General features: G+C 36.0%; 1 protein-coding gene across 12 annotated transcripts in view; it reads left to right on the forward strand.

Annotated features, from left to right (window-relative positions):
- Nucleotides 1–20,329, forward strand: part of LOC306879605 (R3H domain-containing protein 2-like) — an 88,291-nt gene that overhangs the window by 56,095 nt on the left and 11,867 nt on the right. For 4 of the 12 annotated variants that reach the window (XM_079432679.1, XM_079432685.1, XM_079432683.1 and 1 more), the window contains exons 9-18: nt 353–493; nt 568–676; nt 747–842; nt 3,502–3,533; nt 4,578–4,631; nt 10,383–10,615; nt 11,531–11,745; nt 13,791–13,874; nt 14,921–15,187; nt 20,106–20,235. In XM_079432679.1, the coding sequence (XP_079288805.1) occupies nt 353–493; nt 568–676; nt 747–842; nt 3,502–3,533; nt 4,578–4,631; nt 10,383–10,615; nt 11,531–11,745; nt 13,791–13,874; nt 14,921–15,187; nt 20,106–20,235 (1,361 nt within the window). The remainder of the gene's footprint in view (nt 1–352; nt 494–567; nt 677–746; nt 843–3,501; nt 3,534–4,577; nt 4,632–10,382; nt 10,616–11,530; nt 11,746–13,790; nt 13,875–14,920; nt 15,188–20,105; nt 20,236–20,329) is intronic. The other 8 variants (XM_079432690.1, XM_079432680.1, XM_079432681.1 and 5 more) reach the window with 5 other exon arrangements.

Genomic DNA, 20,329 nt, shown 5'->3' on the forward strand with positions numbered 1-20,329 from the left:
TTCTCATAAATTATTTTTTTATACAAAAATATAATGTAATTAAAATCCTTCAAGTGTGTGTATATGAGTGTCGCTCTCTGCTGCCAGTAAGTATTATGCTGGTTTTTTCCCCCTTTATTGTGTAGATGATATTTGTTGCCCCCTTTTGGTGGATTGTAAGCATTGCAGTAGTGTGGTTGTTTTGCTCTATTACTTACTATGTTTTTGCATGAATTTCAAGGATAATTCTTATTAAACAGTTAATTTCATTTTTTTTCTATTATTATTATTATGGTGAGGGGTGGTGCTGCTGTGATGAATGTGTTGTTGTCATTTCTTTGTACTAAGGTTGTTTTTGCATTGGTATTTTCAGTAATCAGTATAAGAAGTTTCCTCAAATGACTTCATATCATCGCATGCTGCTGCATCGGGTCGCTGCCTACTTTGGCATGGATCACAACGTGGACCAAACAGGCAAAGCTGTCATCATCAACAAGACCAGCAACACACGCATGTAAGACAGCGGTGGATGATGGGAATGATCATGATGCATCACCTATTAAACTAATCAAGCTCTGTGTGTTTCAGCCCTGAGCAGAGGTTCTCTGAGCACATTAAAGATGAGCGCAACATGGACTTCCAGAAGAAGTTCATCCTGAAGCGAGACGATGCCAGCATGGATAAGGACGATAATCAGGTTTGTGTGTTGCACCGCTTCACTCTTGCATCACGTTTCGGTCGCGTTTCTGATTATCTGTCGCGCTCAGATCCGAGTACCGCTGCAGGACTGTCGTCGCAGTAAGTCCATCGAGGAGCGAGAGGAGGAGTACCAGCGCGTCAGAGATCGCATCTTTGCACGAGAAGTAAGAACACAGGCTTATATGCAAGCATTCAGTTATTTATAGGGGTGGGCGATATGACCAAAATTATTTTTCACGGTATAACTGATTTTATTTCACGGTGACGATATATTTCACTATATGTGTCCCTGGAGCACAAAAGCAGTCATGAGTAGCACAGGTATATTTGTAGCAATAGACAACAATACATTGTATGGATCAAAATTATACATTTCTCTTTTATGCCAAAAATCATTAGGATATTAAGATCATGTTCCATGAAGATATTTAGTAAATTTCCTACCGTAAATATATCAAAACTTCATTTTTGATTAGTAATATGCATTGCTAAGAACTTCATTTGAACAACTTTAAAGGAGATTTTCTCAATATTTAGATTTTTTTGCTCCCTCAGATTCCAGATTTTCAAATAGTTGTATCTCAGACAAATATTGTGCTATCATAACAAACCATACATCAATGGAAAGATTATTTATCAGATGATTTATTCAGCTTTCAGATGATGTATAAATCTCAATCTGACCCTTATGACTGGTTTTGTGCTCCAGGGTCACATATTGTCATTAATATAGGAAGAGTTCATTTGCAAAAACAGATAACGCGGGTTTTAACCATTTTCAAAAATGAATCTCAATCAAACTGCAGTTGGGTTATTTTGATTAAGTAAAAATTACAACAACAAAAAAATACAGCTAACTAACACAATAAAAAACAATAAAAAAGTGATAACATAATAAAAAACATGATTTTTGAAATGAAAAATAGTGTTAATGGTTTTAGCAAAAAACTCTTCATATGGAGTTATTCTGAAAATCGACAAAAAGGACTTTATATAATAACTGAAATACTTTATAAATATAAATACTTTAGAAAAGTACTTCACCTTGTTTGATCTTTCTTTTTCTTTTATTTGGTAAATGATTTATTTAGTAAAAACACTCTCAACTTAAACCGCCCCGAACTAGGTCTGTTCATTTCAGTTATTTTTCCTAACCGACACAACTGACTCGTTAACCGCTAACCGACAAGATTATTTTAAATTAGAACTGAATTAGTGTCTGTATATGTGTATTATAACGAATAAATAGGCCTATACGAGAAATATATTTTCACTTAAATTCAGGGGTGCAAACTTGTCACCTTTCAGCGAAATTTGCCGTTTTCACCTTGAAATGGGTCGTTCACGTGAATCGTGTAGATCTGGGAGGGTCATAGTCGTTGTCGTATCTGCGAGTCGTCTGTGTCACGTCACCTGTACCATTACCGCGGGAGGCTGCTGTTGCGATAGATATGAAGATTGTACGTTTCGTTAGCGCTACATTAGTTCGCTACCCTTTGCAAAAATGCTCCTCAGTCTCGACCTTAACATTTGTCTCACATATCAGTAAGCTATTACTCTGACGTGAAGTCGATTTGAGAACTGTTCGACCTACAAGTAAAGCATAAGGTTTAATGTACAGTAATATTAGTATCACTCAGCTCAAGTCTGGCAGCGCTAAGCCATAGCTAGTGTCAGCCTGTAACAGCCTGTTTCAAGACGGAGAAACGCCTCGCGTTTAGCCCGTCAGCTGCTTCAAAAAAAAAAAATGTGCTGAAATGAAGATTTACAGTTGGTTTATTTCCCCTGATTAAGTTCATGTAACATCTTAACAACAATTCTTGTTGATTGTAGACCGAAGCTGTCGCTCAAACGTCTTTTAATCATTTAAAGGAGTTTATCCTTGAATGGTGCATTACAAAAAATGCTTTCCTACTTAGTTTTTGTCTTGTTTCTAGTCCAAATATATCTAAAAATTCTTAAATTAAGAAGCATTTTCTAGACAAGTAAAAATTATTGTCTTGTTTTCAGAAAAAATGTCAAAATTGAGTTTTTCCTTAAAACAAGCAAAATAATCTGCAAATGGGGTAAGCTAAATAATCTTATTTCAAACCGAAAACAAGATAGTTTGTCACCTTTTTCACTGCTGACGAGTTTGCACCCCTGTAAATTATGATTTAAGAAAACGAAAGAAAAACTGTGCAACAAGTAGCCAATGCAGAGTTTTTGTAAAATATCTAAATATTTTATATTGAAATATTCATAATATATTATATTTTCTTCCTTTTTAAGTTTGTAAGATACTATTAATACTAGTTATATTGTTTAAATTTGTTCCCTGGAATCTACTTTTTATACTGCGTTTTTAAGGGGCTTGTTTACATTTTACGTAATGCATAAAATAAAAAAATCTGTTACGGTTGACATTTTATTTTGCGGTAAGGATACACCGTCATACTGCCCAGCCCTAGTTATTTATTTGTATAGCGGTTGTCATAATGCATATTGTTTTGAAGCAGCTCTACAGAAAATGCATGTTTCAGTGATTACAAAAGCTGTTATTTGGTCTCTGTGGGGAGCTGTTAAGGTCAAAAGCACAAAAACCCTGTAGACAGCTCTGTAGAATCCTTAAATTCAATCATACTTCATGAAACCATGTTTAAACTTGCTAATTTTTCTCTTAAGTTCAATGGAAAAAATACATACGTCAGAATGCACAGTAAATGTCTTGGTGTATTAGTTTTAATTGCAGAAGAAGTTTTCATTGTACCGTTTTATTCTATTCTGCTCTGTTGTTGTTTTTATATTTTGTAAATGTTCATACCTTTTAATTTTTCGTTACAGTCCTCACAGAATGGATACATCAATGATAACAGGTAAGACACAAACCTGCCCTAACTGATCTCCACTGCTAGTTAATGCACATCTTTACATCTACAGTTTAATCCAGTTGTGTTTTACAAATGACAAATTCCTCCAAAAACCACTGGTTTGGTTTTAAAGACAAAAATGTGCATGATTAGACATTAAGGAAGTCATTATATTCATCTTGAATTGAGTTTTATTTAGTTTGTTGTAAAATGGGATGCCATCACAGTACTTCTTTGTAAGGCAAAGTTCAACAACAAGGACTTTTTTTTTTCTGCTAACTATTTTAACTGTTTGTTGTTGTTGTTTTTTCTCTTTTCATTAAGTTGTCTTTACAAAACAGCTCAGTGCTGGAAAACGGTGTTATAATTTAAAATTTGTTCAACTAATTTTAAATCAATATTGTTTATTATTTTATTATTTTTGTGAATTGCTGATCTAACTAATGCTGGAATGCAGTGTTTTCAATATCTATTTTTAGCAAGTTTTCTATTATTTATTTCATTAAGATATCTTTGCAAAAAAAGCTGTTATAATTGAACAATTTAATGTTTTATGGATATGATTGTGATTTTATGATGATTATTATTTTAAGTTTTTGTTTTTTTTAAGCTCTGATGTATCTAATGCTGGAATGCAGTTTTTTTTAATGTAACAATTTAACGTTCAACTCTGTTTTAAATATCAGTTTGTAATATTTCTATTACTTATTTTTATTTTTATATATAATATAAAAAAAAGCTGTGAATTAACAATTTAATGTTCAACTCATTTTAGTTGATGATTTCACAGCTATCACAATTCATTCTCGTCAAAAACCCTTCATCTATGTATCCGTCTGTAGATAATGTAACCTCAGTGACCCGTTTAAATCAGCAGAATAAAAAAAACAAATGCAAAGCATGAAAATCACATGCATGATCAACAATGATCAGTCCGAATCACAGCAGTCCTTTCTCTAGTACTGTAATGATGTAGAATGAGTGTGGTCCCGACACACACACACACTCCTGTAACCCACGGACACTGTTTTCTCCGATGTGACCCTACAGACTGTCCACTGACGGCTGCTACTCGTCCTCCCAAAAGCGGAGGCAGATTTTTAGGTACAGTCTCTGCTGTGTGTTTTCATGCACTGCGTCTCGGTGGTGAGCGTGTGTTGCTTTGCGTCGGCTCAGTGCACTGTCGGCCCGTGCATGGCTGCTGTGTACTTCAGTCTCTGGAAATGGACCAACATCACTGCACTCTGACATGCAACTGCATTTTGATGTGTGTGTGTGTGTGTGTGTGTGTGTGTGTGTGTGTGTGTGTGAGAGAAACTGGTCAGTCACTAGGGGTGGGTGGTATGATCAAAGTCTTAATAAATAACTAGTAATAACTTAATAAATAACATATAATATATATATATATATGGTTATTTATATGTGATGTTATATTTCACGATTCAGCGAATTAAAAAAGTTTATTCTAAATAACCATGTATTTTTGCCTATTTATATATAATCCAATGAAATAAATATTTACAATTAAATATATGAATGTGTATATAACATGCATATATAAGTTATCATTTAACATTCATTGAATATATAATAATTACATGAACATTAACTGTGAATAACAATAACATACATTAATATATAATAAATGTATATTATTATTGTAATAAATATATATTATTATAATTAATAATAATAAAATATATTTAATTGTCACTTATACATTGAATTAATATATTTTAATGTAATTAATAGTGTTGTCACGGTACCAAAAGTTCAGTATTCGGGACCGATACCAGTCAAAATCCACAGCTCTCTGTACCAATTTCAGTACCAAAGCAAAACATGCTAATTAAAAACATACTATTTTTATTAATAAAGTCAAACAAAAATAAAATGTACAAAAATCAATGCCATTATTTATATTTATTTAAATATTGTGTTTCAAGTTTTTTCACAAGTAATAAAGTATGAAAACCAGTATATAAGTTTCACCCAAATTTTATTTCTTTTAATTTATGATATTTTATTTTGTTAAAATTAAAATATGGAAGAAATATTGTGATTTATTTCTTTAAAAATAAAGATTTATTAATTTTTTTTCAACAGTAGTAATAGTACCACATACATTCTACTAAATAATAGTAATATATTTCTGGCACAATGTCTTTAAGATAAACTTTTATTTTGATGGGTTGCCTTGAATACCTTTACATTTCTGTGTGTGTAGCTATATGATGCGACACTGGTTTTACTCGATTGAAACGGTAAAATGCTTGTGAAGTGACTCTCAGAGCAGTTCTGGAGAGGATGTTTATGTATTCATGTCCTCATTGAGATGGCAGACGCTGAAATCACAGCAAGCGTCAGTGTATGTAGTAAAAAAAAATAGGTAAACTTTTCATAAATTGAATTAAATTAATAATCTTAAGTATTAATGGGTTGTAATATATAATGTATATAAAAACAGATAGTTTTCTAAATTCTGATTGGATGAGCCATATTCACATTTTCCGTTTCTTAGCAACAGTACACGACTAATTTGTGCTTCATTTACGCCCCTTAACTTTTATAGGTCACGTCCTGCTTGTAAATTCACACTATTCTGTTTCTTCATCACCTCCACATCTAAATCACTGCCCTGTCCACAAATAGAGATGAATCTGCCGTCAGTCTCTATATCCCATCATACCGCCCAGTCCTGCCAGTCGCTATGGTTACAAAACAGGACGTTCTGGATCTGTTGGTTGCTTGTTGTGCTACAACAGTATGGCCGATGCCAGTGTGTGTGTGTGTGTGTGTGTGATGTTTCCTCATGTAATACAATAACACCAGTGTCGCATTTCTGGATTGTCTTTCTGCATCTGTGTTGAATGCGTGACGTTACTGCATCATTCCAGATCTCATCCACGTGATTATGAAGAGAAATGTGGGAGCGATTGGATGAAAGAAAGCAAATATCATGGAGCAGTGGAGTGTTGTGTGTTTGCAGTGAACGCAGCTCTAAAATAGACAGTGCAGCTGCCGCTTAAAATAGCTCATTCATTAATTACACATATACACCCCACAGATACATACAGATTGCAGGGTTTGATGGGTTTCCCAGTAGATTGGGGTTCATTAGACATGTTAGTTTAGTGTTCAAATGTTCACAGGTTCATCTGACAGAAGACACGTAATTCTGTTGGTGATGTTGGTTTTACAGATCAGTAATTTTAATCTTGCAAATGTGCATTTTTAGCACACATTTTTTTCACTCTTTGCACAAAATATTTGAATTTAGTCTGTTGCATCTGTTGTTCATCTAACATTAGGTTTCTGAGGAAGTGCGTTTTGTAAAACTGCACATGAAGTGTAATGAAAGTGATGCACAGACAGACATTTTGCGGGTTCGATTTTTGTCCGTGAGCGTGAAGCGTCTCCGAACAGTGTTTTTGAGAGCTGATGAGTGTAATGTAACATTATTGATGAAGCTTTACTGAACCCTGGAACTGTTTTGAGTATCTTTAGCTGTTAAATACATACAACCATTGACTGATTGATTGATTATTGGTTTTCTCGACAGCTGCTCTTGTGCAGAAGGGCAGTGCATTACACAGATCTGAGTGTGTATGCATCAGTTTAACAGTGATGGACCTGTGTGTGTGTGTGCGTGTGTTTGTGTGTCAAAGGGCTGCACGGTAAATAAAACCAATAATTTACACAAGCAAATGTTTGAATTAAGTAGTTTCAAATGTGCATTTAAACTAGAAAATGCATGAACAGCACTGCAAACCATACCTCCGCTCCATGCTGTTGCATTAAATGCAAGCTTGGAGGATATGACTGTACGGTGCAGCCCAGGTGTATTATGTGTCTGATGTTTGAGTATGTCTGTATGTGTGTGTTTAATGTTCAGGTTTGTGTTTATTGTCAGCACTTTGTGTCTGATATCTTGCAACCGAGTTTGTGTGGAGCTTCAGTGATGGATCTGCATGTGTGTGTGTGTGTGTGTGTGTGTGTGTGTGTGTGTGAGAGAGAGAGAGTGTATGTGTGTGTGTGTGTGAGAGAGAGAGTATGTGTGTGTGTGTGTGTGTGTGTGCGCGCGCAGACGTGGACAGTAGTGAAGTATTTTTACTTTACTTAAGTAAATTTAAAAAGTATCTGTACTTTATCAGAGTGTTTTTCTTTGGAAAACTTTTACTTCACTACATTCCAAAGCACAATATCGTACTTTTTAAGAAAAGCACTGATAACATGCAGACACTTGAAAAATGTGCTTTTAAATAGGGCTGCACGATTAGGCAAAAGCTGTGATTGTCATGCGCATCTTGTCAGTGAAGCATGGTTTTGTGATCAGCAGTAAATCTCCATCCGAAGGCCAGAGAAACACCAAATATGCCCCGCAGAAGAAACCCAGTCAATCCCTAAAGCAGTTGCTGAATAAACAGAAGATTTAACTGCTTTCATTGATTCAACGTGACTAATAAACACACGACTATGACAATATGATTTATCTGAGTTTTTATTACAATTATTATTATAATAATTTTTATTGTAATAAAGTATATAGTGCAATGCTACTTAGCCTTTATCACTGCTTAGAATGCTATGAAATGTGTTGCGTGCCTTATTCTGTGTAAGAAGCCACATCATCTCACAGGATTTATTTCAAACACTCGACTGATGTTATGAAGCGAGTTTGGAGTAAAAACATGTTATTAAAGGGATAGTTCACCCAAAAATGAAAATTCTGTCATTAATTACTCGCCCTCATGTTGTTCCAAACCTGTCAGACATTCGTTCATCTTCAGAACACAAATTAAGATATTTTTAATGAACTCCGAGAGCTCTCTGACTCTCATAGACAGCAAGGATCCTAACACGATCAAAGCTTAGAAACTTAGCAAGGAGATCACTAAAATAATCCATGTGACATCACTGGTTATAGCTTAAATTTTACGAAGCTACGGGAATACTTTTTGTGCACAAAGAAAACAAAAATAATGACTATTCAACAATTCATCATCTCCTCGTCACCCTATAGTGCCATTTTGGAGAGTATCACATACGTAAACAACGCATGCAACGTATGTACTAGGGCTGGACCAGAATATTCGATTATTTGTATATTCGTTCAGTGGGTTAGCATTCGATTTTCAATTTTGAGATTCGAATATCCTTTTTTTTTTTTTTTCTCTCAACACCTGGCATCCCTCGCGAAACGGTTCTCAATTTATCCGCCTGGCTGAACATCTGCACCAGCAACAGACTACATCTACATTTGAAATAATGAAATTATTGTGCGCTTAAGCGCACAAAAGACACATGTGAACGGACCCTCTGCTATCACAAAACCGAATGTGATGCCTGCGTTTTCTTTCTATCAGCTGTCCCGAGATGCGAGCGGAAGTCTTGGGTCAGCGTGCAGTAGCTCTTGCAGTACAGACGAGATGAGTAAAACTATGCTATATACACACAAATTCAGGACCTGATTAAATATAACTCTTATACAGAGATTTGTGAAATAAAATTCCATGACTTTTACAAAACTTTTCCAGGCCTAGAAATTGCTGTTTTAAAATTTAATAGCTTTTCCAGGTTTTTCATGACCGTACGAACCCTATAAAAGCAACTGATGCACGCTTTCAATCACTAAAGATTGGTCCTCTCTCTCCTCTAATCACATGCCGGATCCATTACCCCGCTTTATTCCGGGACCTCTCAATTAAGCACTGGGCTACCTTATTAAAAGTATTGCTTTTTCACTAGTGCAGCGTCCGTTTTCTGAGCAAATAAACCCTGTCCGCGTGAAGTGCGCCGCTTCCGGCTCACGCCGTTCTGTAGTTTATTAAAAGTTTATTAATACTGAACGTGTCGCGTCTCCATATTGCACCAAAATGCAACACTGCACTCCCTTAGGTTGCCAACAACACACCCGCCAAGCGTGAAGTCATTGGATGATCGGTTCTCAACACAATAAAAATGCAAACAGACAGAGATTCCTGCTTTTATTAGAGAGAAGAATATGTTCAGCCCCCTCCCTCCGAAGCTTCGAATATTCGGTGTTGATTACTACCGAAGCTTTGAAGCTCAAAAAATGGTATTCGGACCAGCCCTAGTATGTATGCGGATACATTGTTTACGTTCAGATCAAAGCATAAACGACATCCGTGTTCATGCGTTGTTTACGTATGTGATGCACTCCAAAATGGCACTATAGGGTGATGCGGAGGAGACAAATTGTTGAATAAAGTCATTATTTTTGTTTTCTTTGCGCACAAAAAGTATTCTCGTAGCATCGTAAAATGAAGCTATAACCACTGATGTCACATGGATTATTTTAACGATCTCCTTGCTACGTTTCTGAGCCTTGATTGTGTTAGGATCCTTGCTGTCTATGGAGGGGAATGCATCAGAAATATCTTAATTTGTGTTCCGAAGATGACCGAAGGTCTTACAGGTTTGGAACGACATGAGGGGGAGTAATTAATGACAGAATTTTCATTTTTGGGTGAACTATCCCTTTAAATGTGGTATTTTCACATGCTTTCAGATGGAGCAGCATTTACTACACAGAGCTGTAGTTCACTGCTCAAACTGTTTTTGCGTAGCTCGTCAGTGAACTACGGCATTGTGTAGTAAATGCTGCTCTATCTGAAAGCATGTGATGCAGATTTACTACTAATCACAGAACCGGGTTTCCTGACAAGATGCGCATGACTATCGCATTCGATTAATCATGCAGCCCTAGTTTTAAAGCAGAGTAAAAATACTTCTCTACTGCCGCCTCTGGTGTTTGGACAGTCAGAATGAGTGTTTGTGAGTGTTTCTGTCTGTTTTCACAGAGCTCTGTGTGTGTTCTCGTCCCGTCCGCAGGGGAAACAGGGAAAGCTCCAGCCGGGCGTCCAGCAGTCGCCAGAGCAGCACCGACAGCGACATGAAGAGCCTGGAGCCGCGTCCATGGAGCAGCACAGACTCTGACAGCTCCAACCGCACGCTCAGACCTCCGGTCACCAAAGCCAGCAGCTTCAGCGGCATCTCGATCCTCACGCGTGGAGACAGTCTGGGCAGCAAGGGCTCGCAGGGCAGCGCCAGGGGCTCACGCACAGGTAACACACTCTTGCTGAGAAAACGGTCTTCTGTCAGCACAATGTAGCAGCAATTTATCATATCAAAGCCGTGTTCTTAGTCATGTACAACAAGAGATGCAGATGCAAAGGACCAAAATCCTGCTGCTCATTACATCTTAGTGTTTTCGCAAAAGAGAGAGAATTTTTTGCCACTACAAGTTTGAAAAACAAAACATCTCGTCCTGGCATACTTTACTCAGCGAATAATAGTTTTTGCTTTGAAGAAACGTATTTGGGAGAAAAAAAATATAGTTTTTGTTTTACTATATTATTTTCTTTATTTCATTTCATTTTATTTCTCCCAACTATGTTTCTTCCCAAACAAATTGCTTGGGAGAAGTTTCATTTTCTTTTCTTTTACTTACCCCCCCAATACAGGAATAAAAATGGGGGGGGGGGGGGTTATTTATTTATTTACCAGCCATACATTTCTATTAAAAAATAATATAAATATATATTAAAATAATTTATATTAACATTTACATTTCTATTAAAAATAATATATATTATAATTTTTATTTGTTTGGTTGGTGGGGTTTTTTCAGGGTTTTCTGAAGGGAAATGAATAACAGGGATTTAATTTTATATTACATATATTACATAATATATTTTTATTTTTAACTCATGGTATTTTCATGGGAATGTAACATTATTGCGATATTTTTATATGCTTCTACATCATGTGTTATGTCTATTGCTGTATTTCAGATCAGATATATCATAGTATATACATTAGATTTTAGTGATGACATTTACCATTAATGCACTTGAATCGCAAGTGGTTTCTTTTGTTTATTCATGTGAACTGGTTTGCATCATGCATGCTGGTCTGTGGTCGGATCATCTCTTGCTCTCTATTGTGTCATTAACAGTAATGCTCTTCTGTCCTCTCAGGTCTTCCCACAGTCACTCCGGATGTTTGTACCCAGCAAAGCCGCGGGCTCCTGCCGTGTCCCCTGAACTGCCCCTCCGGAGCCCCTCAGACCCCGAGCCAACCGGCCCCTCCGCCGCTGCTGCCGACACCTACTCTCACTCACACACACTCACACACACACACACACACTCACACACAGCACGCCATCAGCGCGCACAATCACATGCTGCCTCAGGTGAGTACAGGTCACTGTCAATCTGATGCACACATTATCGCACTAAAAATGATCTCAACTGCTCTTTAAACTGACATTAATTAGCCCTAAAAATATATATTTTAATACATCATACTACTTGAGTATGATGTATTAAAAAATATATATATTATCTGTCTGAAATATTTCAGTTACAGTTCAATTTCCAGATCTTTATTGGCATGATTGTGTTTGCATGCAATATTGCCAAAGCATTGACACATCAAATAATGACAAGAAAAATAAATATACAATATAACAATGTCAATAATGTAGAATTAACACTAATCACAATAAGATGTATTTGTTTGATCGATTTCAGAGTGTATTACAGGAGTTATGTAGATGTTTTGTGTATATACTTAATAAATGAGGTTAGATGTGCAATTTCTACTTGGACACTGATGATGATGTGATGTAAAAAATGTTTGTTTTTGCACCGAGCACTTTATTAATGGCCTCTGAAGAAATATTTATCTTGAAAGACTGTGTGTGAGCTTTTTTTTTTTAATATTCATGAGGATTGTTTTGAGCTGGAGTAATATGACAGCATATTTATCTCAGCGTTTGGCAGTATTTCGGTATTTGATGCTGGTTATTACTCTGTATTTGTTGCAGTTTGTCATGCTAATGCTGCCAGTGTTATGAGCACAACTGAACAGATTTAGTATTTAATAGGGGTGTAACGGTACACAAGTGAGGGTTCGGTACGTACCTTGGTTTTGACGTCACGTTTCGGTACAGCAGGAGGAAACAAAACTAAACATAAATTGCTTTTTATAAAAAAAAAACTACAGGAAGCCCTTTTACATTACAATTAGGTTACAATTAACAAGAGAGCCCAAATGTAATCCAATTACTATTTATTTTTAACTATAATAATCAATTCTCAAATTAAAAAATTGTATGCAAACATATAAATTGTTTTAAAATTAACTTCTAATTTCTATTTGTTGTTGAAATATAACTTACAGAGTGGCTGTCATAACTTGTTTCATAAAAGATTTAAGCATACATTAAATAATTAAGACATCAGTAACTGGTAAAGTAAAATATAATGAGTATATAGTCTAATATTTCGCAAAATGCTCTTCTCTGGGCTTCATTTCTCTAGCAAATAACGAGCTGTGGACACGGATGACTTGCCTGAGGTAAATAAAATGCTGTGACATTACAAACTGTTTTAATGACGTCTTTCTGAAACACTGTTTGAGGCATGAGATGTTCATGTTTATTTTGCATTAAAACTAGTAGTAAAAATGAAGAAATGATCGCGCTGCCGTCAGAACTCAGGCGTTTATACAGCGATCTCTCACCATGTCAAAGAGCGCCAAAACTGCATTTATTGTCTCAATTTCCTGCAAAGATTTAATGATTTGTTCGGTACACATGCGTTCGAATACGTGTACCGTTACACCCCTAGTATTTAGTAGGGCTGTGTATCACCAGCAAAGTCACGATACGATACGCCTCATGATACAGGACTTCGTCAGAATAATTTAGTAGAAGAGCTGTTTATTAAACACTGCATACTATAGGGCCATTTCTAACTGTAAGGCAGAGCAGGCAGTTGAACTCTGCATTCTGAAGGGCCTCCGTAACTGTACCCCAATATAGATAATGGCATATGTTTCATGTTTACATTGTGCACTCCCCACCAGGTACAATATTCTGATTGTTTGCATCTTGTTTTTTAATCCCGTAAATAATAATGTACTCGTTCTAATACATTTATATTGTAATGTTCTCATTCTAATACATTAGAATAATCTTAACATCGCTGGTCACCACAATATTGATACAGGTCCAGCTGTATGGATACTCGTATTGTCAAATCTCTGTAATGATACATCGGCGTATCAATGTATCGAACACAGCACTAGTATTTAGTACAGATGTAGTATTCCAGTTTCTCTGTCTGTGAACAGAACATTCTTCTCTAACCTCTCCTCCGCTTGCGTCCCTCTAACTCTATACCTGCTCCTGAACTCTGAGTCTGTTCCTATGTTCTCTGTGTCTCTCTGCAGCCGTCTGCGCAGGCTGTGTCTTACTCAAACCCTTCGTGCCCTCAGGTCATCCTGCCTGTTTCTCCTTCCCAGCAGTACAACATGGTACTTCAGCTCTGCTGACCTCTCCTCTCTCTCTCTCTCTCCCTTCATCTCTACTCTCTCACTCTTCTGCTCTTCAGCTGGATATTGTATTTAGTAGTCATTTTGTGTTTGTTTTAGTTTTTTTGTACTGAGCAGAAATGTGCACATTATATTTTTGTTGATGAGCATGTATTAATTGTTCTGTACCAAAATGTGTTATTTGATATGTAAAGGTTTTAAACTGTCCTCGTAATAGTATTCTAGGTGGATGAGTTTTTATTTTAATTTAGTTTACTTTATTTTTTATTTCATGCTTTTTGTCCTGATTCAACTACTTTAGGTGGATGATCTTCTGATTATTCTATTTTATTGTATTTTATTTTTTCCATGTATTTTTTTTTTGTTTTGTTTAAATTGTTTAATTATTATTATTCATATTTTTATTAATATATTTTTATTTTATGCTTTGTTTTGATCCTAGTACAGCTATTCTAGATTGAACTTCTCATTTTATTGTATTTTTTTTAATATATATATATATATATATATGATATATATATATATATATATGATATATATATATATATATATATATATATATATATATATATATGATATATATATATATATATATATATATGATATATATTGTTATTATATTATACAATATATATTATTATATTAACTTTATTTCTTTTTTTTGTTTGTTTTTGTATTTTGTCTTGTGGATGATCTTTATATTTATTTTTCCTTCATTTTTTTTGTATTTGTTGTTTTTTATTTTTTTTTATTATTTTATGTTTGTATTATTTTATTTTATAACTGTTTTATTTTAGTTATATATTAATTGTTAGGCAATTTTTAGGTATTACATATTAATTGTAAGGCAATCCCAGAATGCATTGACAAGCTCAATGAAAATTGTACAATTGCTGTGCATCTCTCTGCATGATTTCAGATCAGTCGCTTATGAAGCTCCATAACTGTTAGGATGCTGCCTATGTAGACTGAAGTTGCTCAGTAGGGTTTAAAGCGGCTCATGCTGATCTCTCTCTGTCTCTGTTTAGGGAGATGAGTTGACTTCAGGTTTTGGGCAGATGTCTCTGAGCCGTCAGGGCTCCAGCGAGGCACCAGAGCCACCCAGCCTTTACCAACCTCCGCCCGCTGTACTATCCCAGCATCCTCCACCCCAGCCCAGCTACATCATGCCCCCGCCGCCCTCTGGATACCAGCCCGCCGCTCCACACCCGCATCCACCTCCGCCTCCGCCAACACAACCCATCCTACAGACAGCACCACCCGCGCAGGGATACATGCAGCCTCCGCCGCAGCAGGTACACACACACACACACTCTCACACATCGCACACTAACACACACACTTATAACACACTAACAGACACACACACTCACACACACTAATGCTTTTATTCAATAAGACTGCATTAAATTGCTCAAAAGTGACAGTAAAGACATTTATAATGTTACAAAAGATTTCTATTTCAAATAAATGATGCTCTTTTAAACTTTCTATTAATCTGTGAATCCTGAAAAATAAAATGTATCTTATCACAGTTTCCACAAAAATATTGAGCAGCACAACTGTTTTCAACGTTGATAATAATCAGAAATGTTTGTTGATCAGTAAATCAGTATATTATTATGATTTCTGAGGATCATGTGACACTGAAGACTGGAGTAATGATGCTGAAAATACAGCTTTAAATAAAAATTTTATGGAAGCCTGTTTCTGCCATTTTTTTTTTTTATTCTCACAATTCTGACTTTGTTTCTTGCAATTCTGTGAAGATTTGTGAAGAAATTTAGAATTACGAGATGATACTTTGTAATTCTGAGGGAAAAAAGTCAGAATTGTGTGCAGTTGTGAGTTTATAATGCACAATTGCAAGATATGAACTTGCAATTCTAAGAAAGTCTGTTTTGGGGAGTAAAATGTTTCAATTACCAGTTTTATTTTTATTCCATGGTAGAAAAGAAAAACTATTTCAAGATGTCAGTTTAGAATTCTGATTAAAAAATGATGATAATTGTAAGATTTAAATTCAGAATTGTGAGAGAAAAGATCAGAAGTTTTTAAATGAAGAAAGCACTCTTTGTGATTGGTTTTCGGTCCTTTGTATTAAATGTATGATGCTGTTTTGTTTTTTAATTAAGCAACGTAATTATATATGGTTTATAAACATTATTTGAAACATTATGCACTTTTTTCAAAGACAGTCTGTTATTTTATTGCTTTGAATAAACATGCATTAGTAATATTTTGCTCAATGCGCCCTCTTGTGGCCTCAGGACAGAAACCAAAATATTTTATTTCCCCTAACAGAAATTATGCCTTTTAAATTGGAATATAATTGGAATATTGATAATATTAAAGTACAAAATTTGAATTTAGTTTTTCAGCCATTTTGACAGCCCTAAAACCTACAGAGAAGGTCACAAACAAGTCAAGACAGGGAAGATAATATTAGGAGGTGTGTGTTAGACATGAAAAAGTGTAGTTTACTTGTTTATTACAGCTGGGTTCAAAATGTCCATTTCTCGTTTTTAATCAATTATCATTTTGATGAACTGATAATCAATTCTTAAATCCCAAGAATCACTCTCTGCTATTTTCAGTTGATGCATTAATAAAACTTGAAACATTATTTGTAGCATCTCCCATCCAATAAATCCCCATACGCTTTGATACTTTTGATATGAAACAAAGTCTCATCTTTCAAATTCAGTCAGTTTTATCACTAAATGAGTTTTTGTGATGCTTTAATGTGTGCTGACAGTGAAGAGATCATCTCTAGTTACAGCAGCAAATCAACATGAATGAACATCAGAAGAAACTCACTGAAATCAATCCTGAATCATGGGATCAATCGATTAGTGCTTCAACTGCAGAAAGACATCAGTAAAACAGCTTGAGATCAATAATGTCACATTTACCGCAGGAAAGACATTCAATGAATGTCATAAACTCCATAGTTAGCTGCAAAACTAACTCTAGAGAGGAACATTCTGATAAATGTATTTATTATATTACATATTCATTATATTTTTACTCAAGCTGTTCTTGAATGTTTAATATGTTTGAATAAATCGGTCATAAAAAAAAATTGATATCCACTGTTTAAATGTTTATATTTAACAAACTGGAGTATAAAGTAAAAATTTGTTTAAAATATAACCCATTTATTTATTGAACATCCAGCAAAATTACTACATTGTGATATAATTAGTAAAAGACTCATACAGTGATATTAGATCCTGATGCTTGCGCGCAGCGCTGTAATAAACAGGGAATCAGTCTTTATATTTAATCAGAGCGTCTCTGTAATCTGAGCAGCACGTAATACTCAAGGCTGTGTGTATCTCTTTTTGTGTGAGTGTGTGTGTGTGTGTGTGTGTGTATCTCTTTTTGTGTGAGTGTGTGTATCTCTGTGTGAGTGTGTCTGTCTGTCTGTCTGTCTGTGTGTGTGTATCTGTGTCTCTTTGTGTGTGTATCTCTGTGTGTGTGTATGTGTATATGTATCTGTGTGTGCGTATATGAGTGTGTGTGCGAGAGTGTGTGTGTGTGTGTGTGTGTGTGTGTGTGTGTATCTGTGTCTGTGTGTATCTTTGTGTGTGTGTATATGTGTGTGTATCTCTCTGTGTGTATCTGTGAGTGTGTTTGTGTGCGTGTGTGTGGTGTCAAAAGGCAATGATGTGCAGTGTGTTGTCGTCATCGGGCTCTCTCTTTCTCAATTCAATTCAATATGTGCTTTATTGGCATGACAATTGTTACAATGTATTGCCAAAGCATAGTGTTTACATCAGGGCTGTCCAAACTCGGTCCTGGGGCCTGTCCCATAAAAGACAACGATTAAAGTCCAAAACCTGACTTGAAATAACCTAACAAATCAATCGGGACTAAAGCGGTTCCATAAAGCACAATTCAAGTTCACGCAATCTGACTAATGCTATCCAGGTTCAGTGAGTCAGGATAATGTGACGTACACGCTTATTCTGAAGCAGCCCTTAATGTCGATCATGGATCAAATCGATCCACCATAGCAAACAGCGAATATTTGTGCTGTTTAACGCATTTGAAACATTGTGTTTTCCTCAGTGCATAACTGATACGTCACAGGTATATTTTTTACATCTGTAAATGTCAGAAAGCCATGCAAATATATCCATTTAGCTGTCAGGAGTGGGCGGGGCTTATGCGAGAGAACGAGCGCTGCGGCGCATGCGCGCTACACAGACAGAGCAGAATAGAATACTAGCGCAAGAATTCTGAATAAAATATACATTCTGCTAAAATATTTGTTGTTGGACATTAAATGTGACACACAATTTTAATTTCCTACATATAAGTGTATTTTTATGATAGCAGCAACTGTTAATCACTAGCTCAAATGAGTTAAATGTGTGTTCCTCTTATCAGTTAAAATGTACTCTGATTTCTATTATAAATTTACATTTTTAATTCAGTGATTTTAACTTTTGATGTGCTTTAATGCTTTAAAGAGCCATTTTAGATTGTAATGTTTTAATGTTCTAATAACCATAAAAGGTACAGCTGTCATAAATTCAGAGAGAAAGGCTGCATGGCTAGAAACTGCTGATCAACTGCATGCACAAGTAGCAACTATGTTAAAATGTCATTCGCCTACATTTTGGGCACAATACATTAAATACAGTTGGTTGTAGCCTATTTTTGTATTTATTTGATTATTTAAGGTGTACTTTCTGTATACTTATTTTTGGACCGATAATAAATTCAACTGACTGTATGTGAGAGAGTCGGTGGTAATATGATGCGTTCCTATTGGTCAGAGTTAGAGGAGCTCAGCTTAGCCGGACAGTTAGCCTGCTCCGGACCAGGTTAGTTTGCCAGCATAAGTTGCCACAGTGACTGAGCTTGAGCTATGGTAACTCTGCAGGACACCGGCCCTCCAGGACTGAGTTTGGACAGCCCTGGTTTACATTGAATCTAGATCACATATATATGCAACAAAAACATGCATGTATATACATTTAAAAAGTGGAACAAATCAACATTTTAGAATTCTATGAACAAGTTAAAATTCAATGTTGTGTGTGTGTGTGTGTGTGGGTGCATCACTGATTTGTTGACTCCTCCCTCTTTTTGTGACCGGTGTCAATGTCTCTTGCTGCTAGTAGGATACAATCTTGTTTTTCCCCTAATAAATATTGAAGTTGTGTTTTCTTGTTTAACATTTTGAAGTCAGGGTAAAGTGTTTCAAATTTGTGATAATGTCTTTGTAATGTGTTGATAGTTAGGGCAGCTGGTGAGGAAGTGTTCTCTGTGGGTACAGTATGGACAGATGCGGCTCTCTCTGGGCAGCCGGTGCTGTCGATATCTGCCCGTCTCTATAGTCAGAGTATGACCGCTCAGTCTGTACCTCGTCATCTGTCTTCTTAGTTTACAGTCTTTCACTGTACTCAGATATTCTGCAGTTGAGTAATCTCTATTTAGGGCCAAATAACATTCAAGTTTACTTTGTTTTTCTGTTGTTTCATTCCAATAGGTTAGATCATTTTCTTTGTGTTTTTATAGAATTTTGTGGATGATTATTTCAGTGTCCTGATGCTGGATGTTAATCATGTTAGTTTGAGTTTGCAGCTTCAGGACCATCTGAATCAGGGGACTTTTTTCAGGGTTCACCTCATGGTTTTTAAGGTCTTTAAAATGATAAGAGTTGGGGTCGCTCATTTTTTCCAAAATGTGATGGCTCGTTTCTCAATGTGCATTAGTAGCGGGTATTGGCCTAATTCTGGCCTGCATGCGTTGTTCAGTGTGTTCCTCTTTTCTCTGAGGATGCTCTTACAGAAGCATGCAGGGCTTCAATCAGATTTTTGTCTCATTTTTCAAATTGGTGATTTAGGAGAGGACCCCACACTTCACTGCCATATAATGCAATAGGTTCTATGACTGATTGGAATATTTTGAGCCAGATTCTAATTGGTATTTCAATTTGAATAGATTTTTTGATGGCGTAAAGGGCCCTTCTTGCTTTCTCTTTCAGTTCATTCACAGCCAAATTTAGTTTACCAGTTGCACTTATTTTCAGCCCGAGGTATGCGTAGTTTGTGGCATATTCAATTTTGGTCGTACCAAGGGTGAATTTGTATCTCTTTCCTTGAAGTCTGGGTATTTTCTGGAATGTTAGTGCTTTAGTTTTGTTAGGATTAATAGTCAGGGCCCAGGTCTGACCGACTCTCTCTCCTGTCTCAGATCCAGGTTCAGTATTATTCCACCGGAGGACAGTATCCGAGTTCAGGCCAGCAGTTCCGCTCCATCTCTCACCAGGTGTCGTACCCCGCACAGTGCTCTCAGCCGCTGCCCCCGCCGGCTCAGCCCTCCGGTCAGTGACATCACTTCCTGTTCCTCTGCTTCTAGACAGCATCATTTATCCTCCTGTAAAGCAAGCTAACATGCTTTTGGAGCAGAGCTCATCA

Source organism: Barbus barbus (genome assembly GCF_936440315.1).
Source record: "Barbus barbus genome assembly, chromosome: 13".
NCBI classification, from domain to species: Eukaryota; Metazoa; Chordata; class Actinopteri; order Cypriniformes; family Cyprinidae; genus Barbus; species Barbus barbus.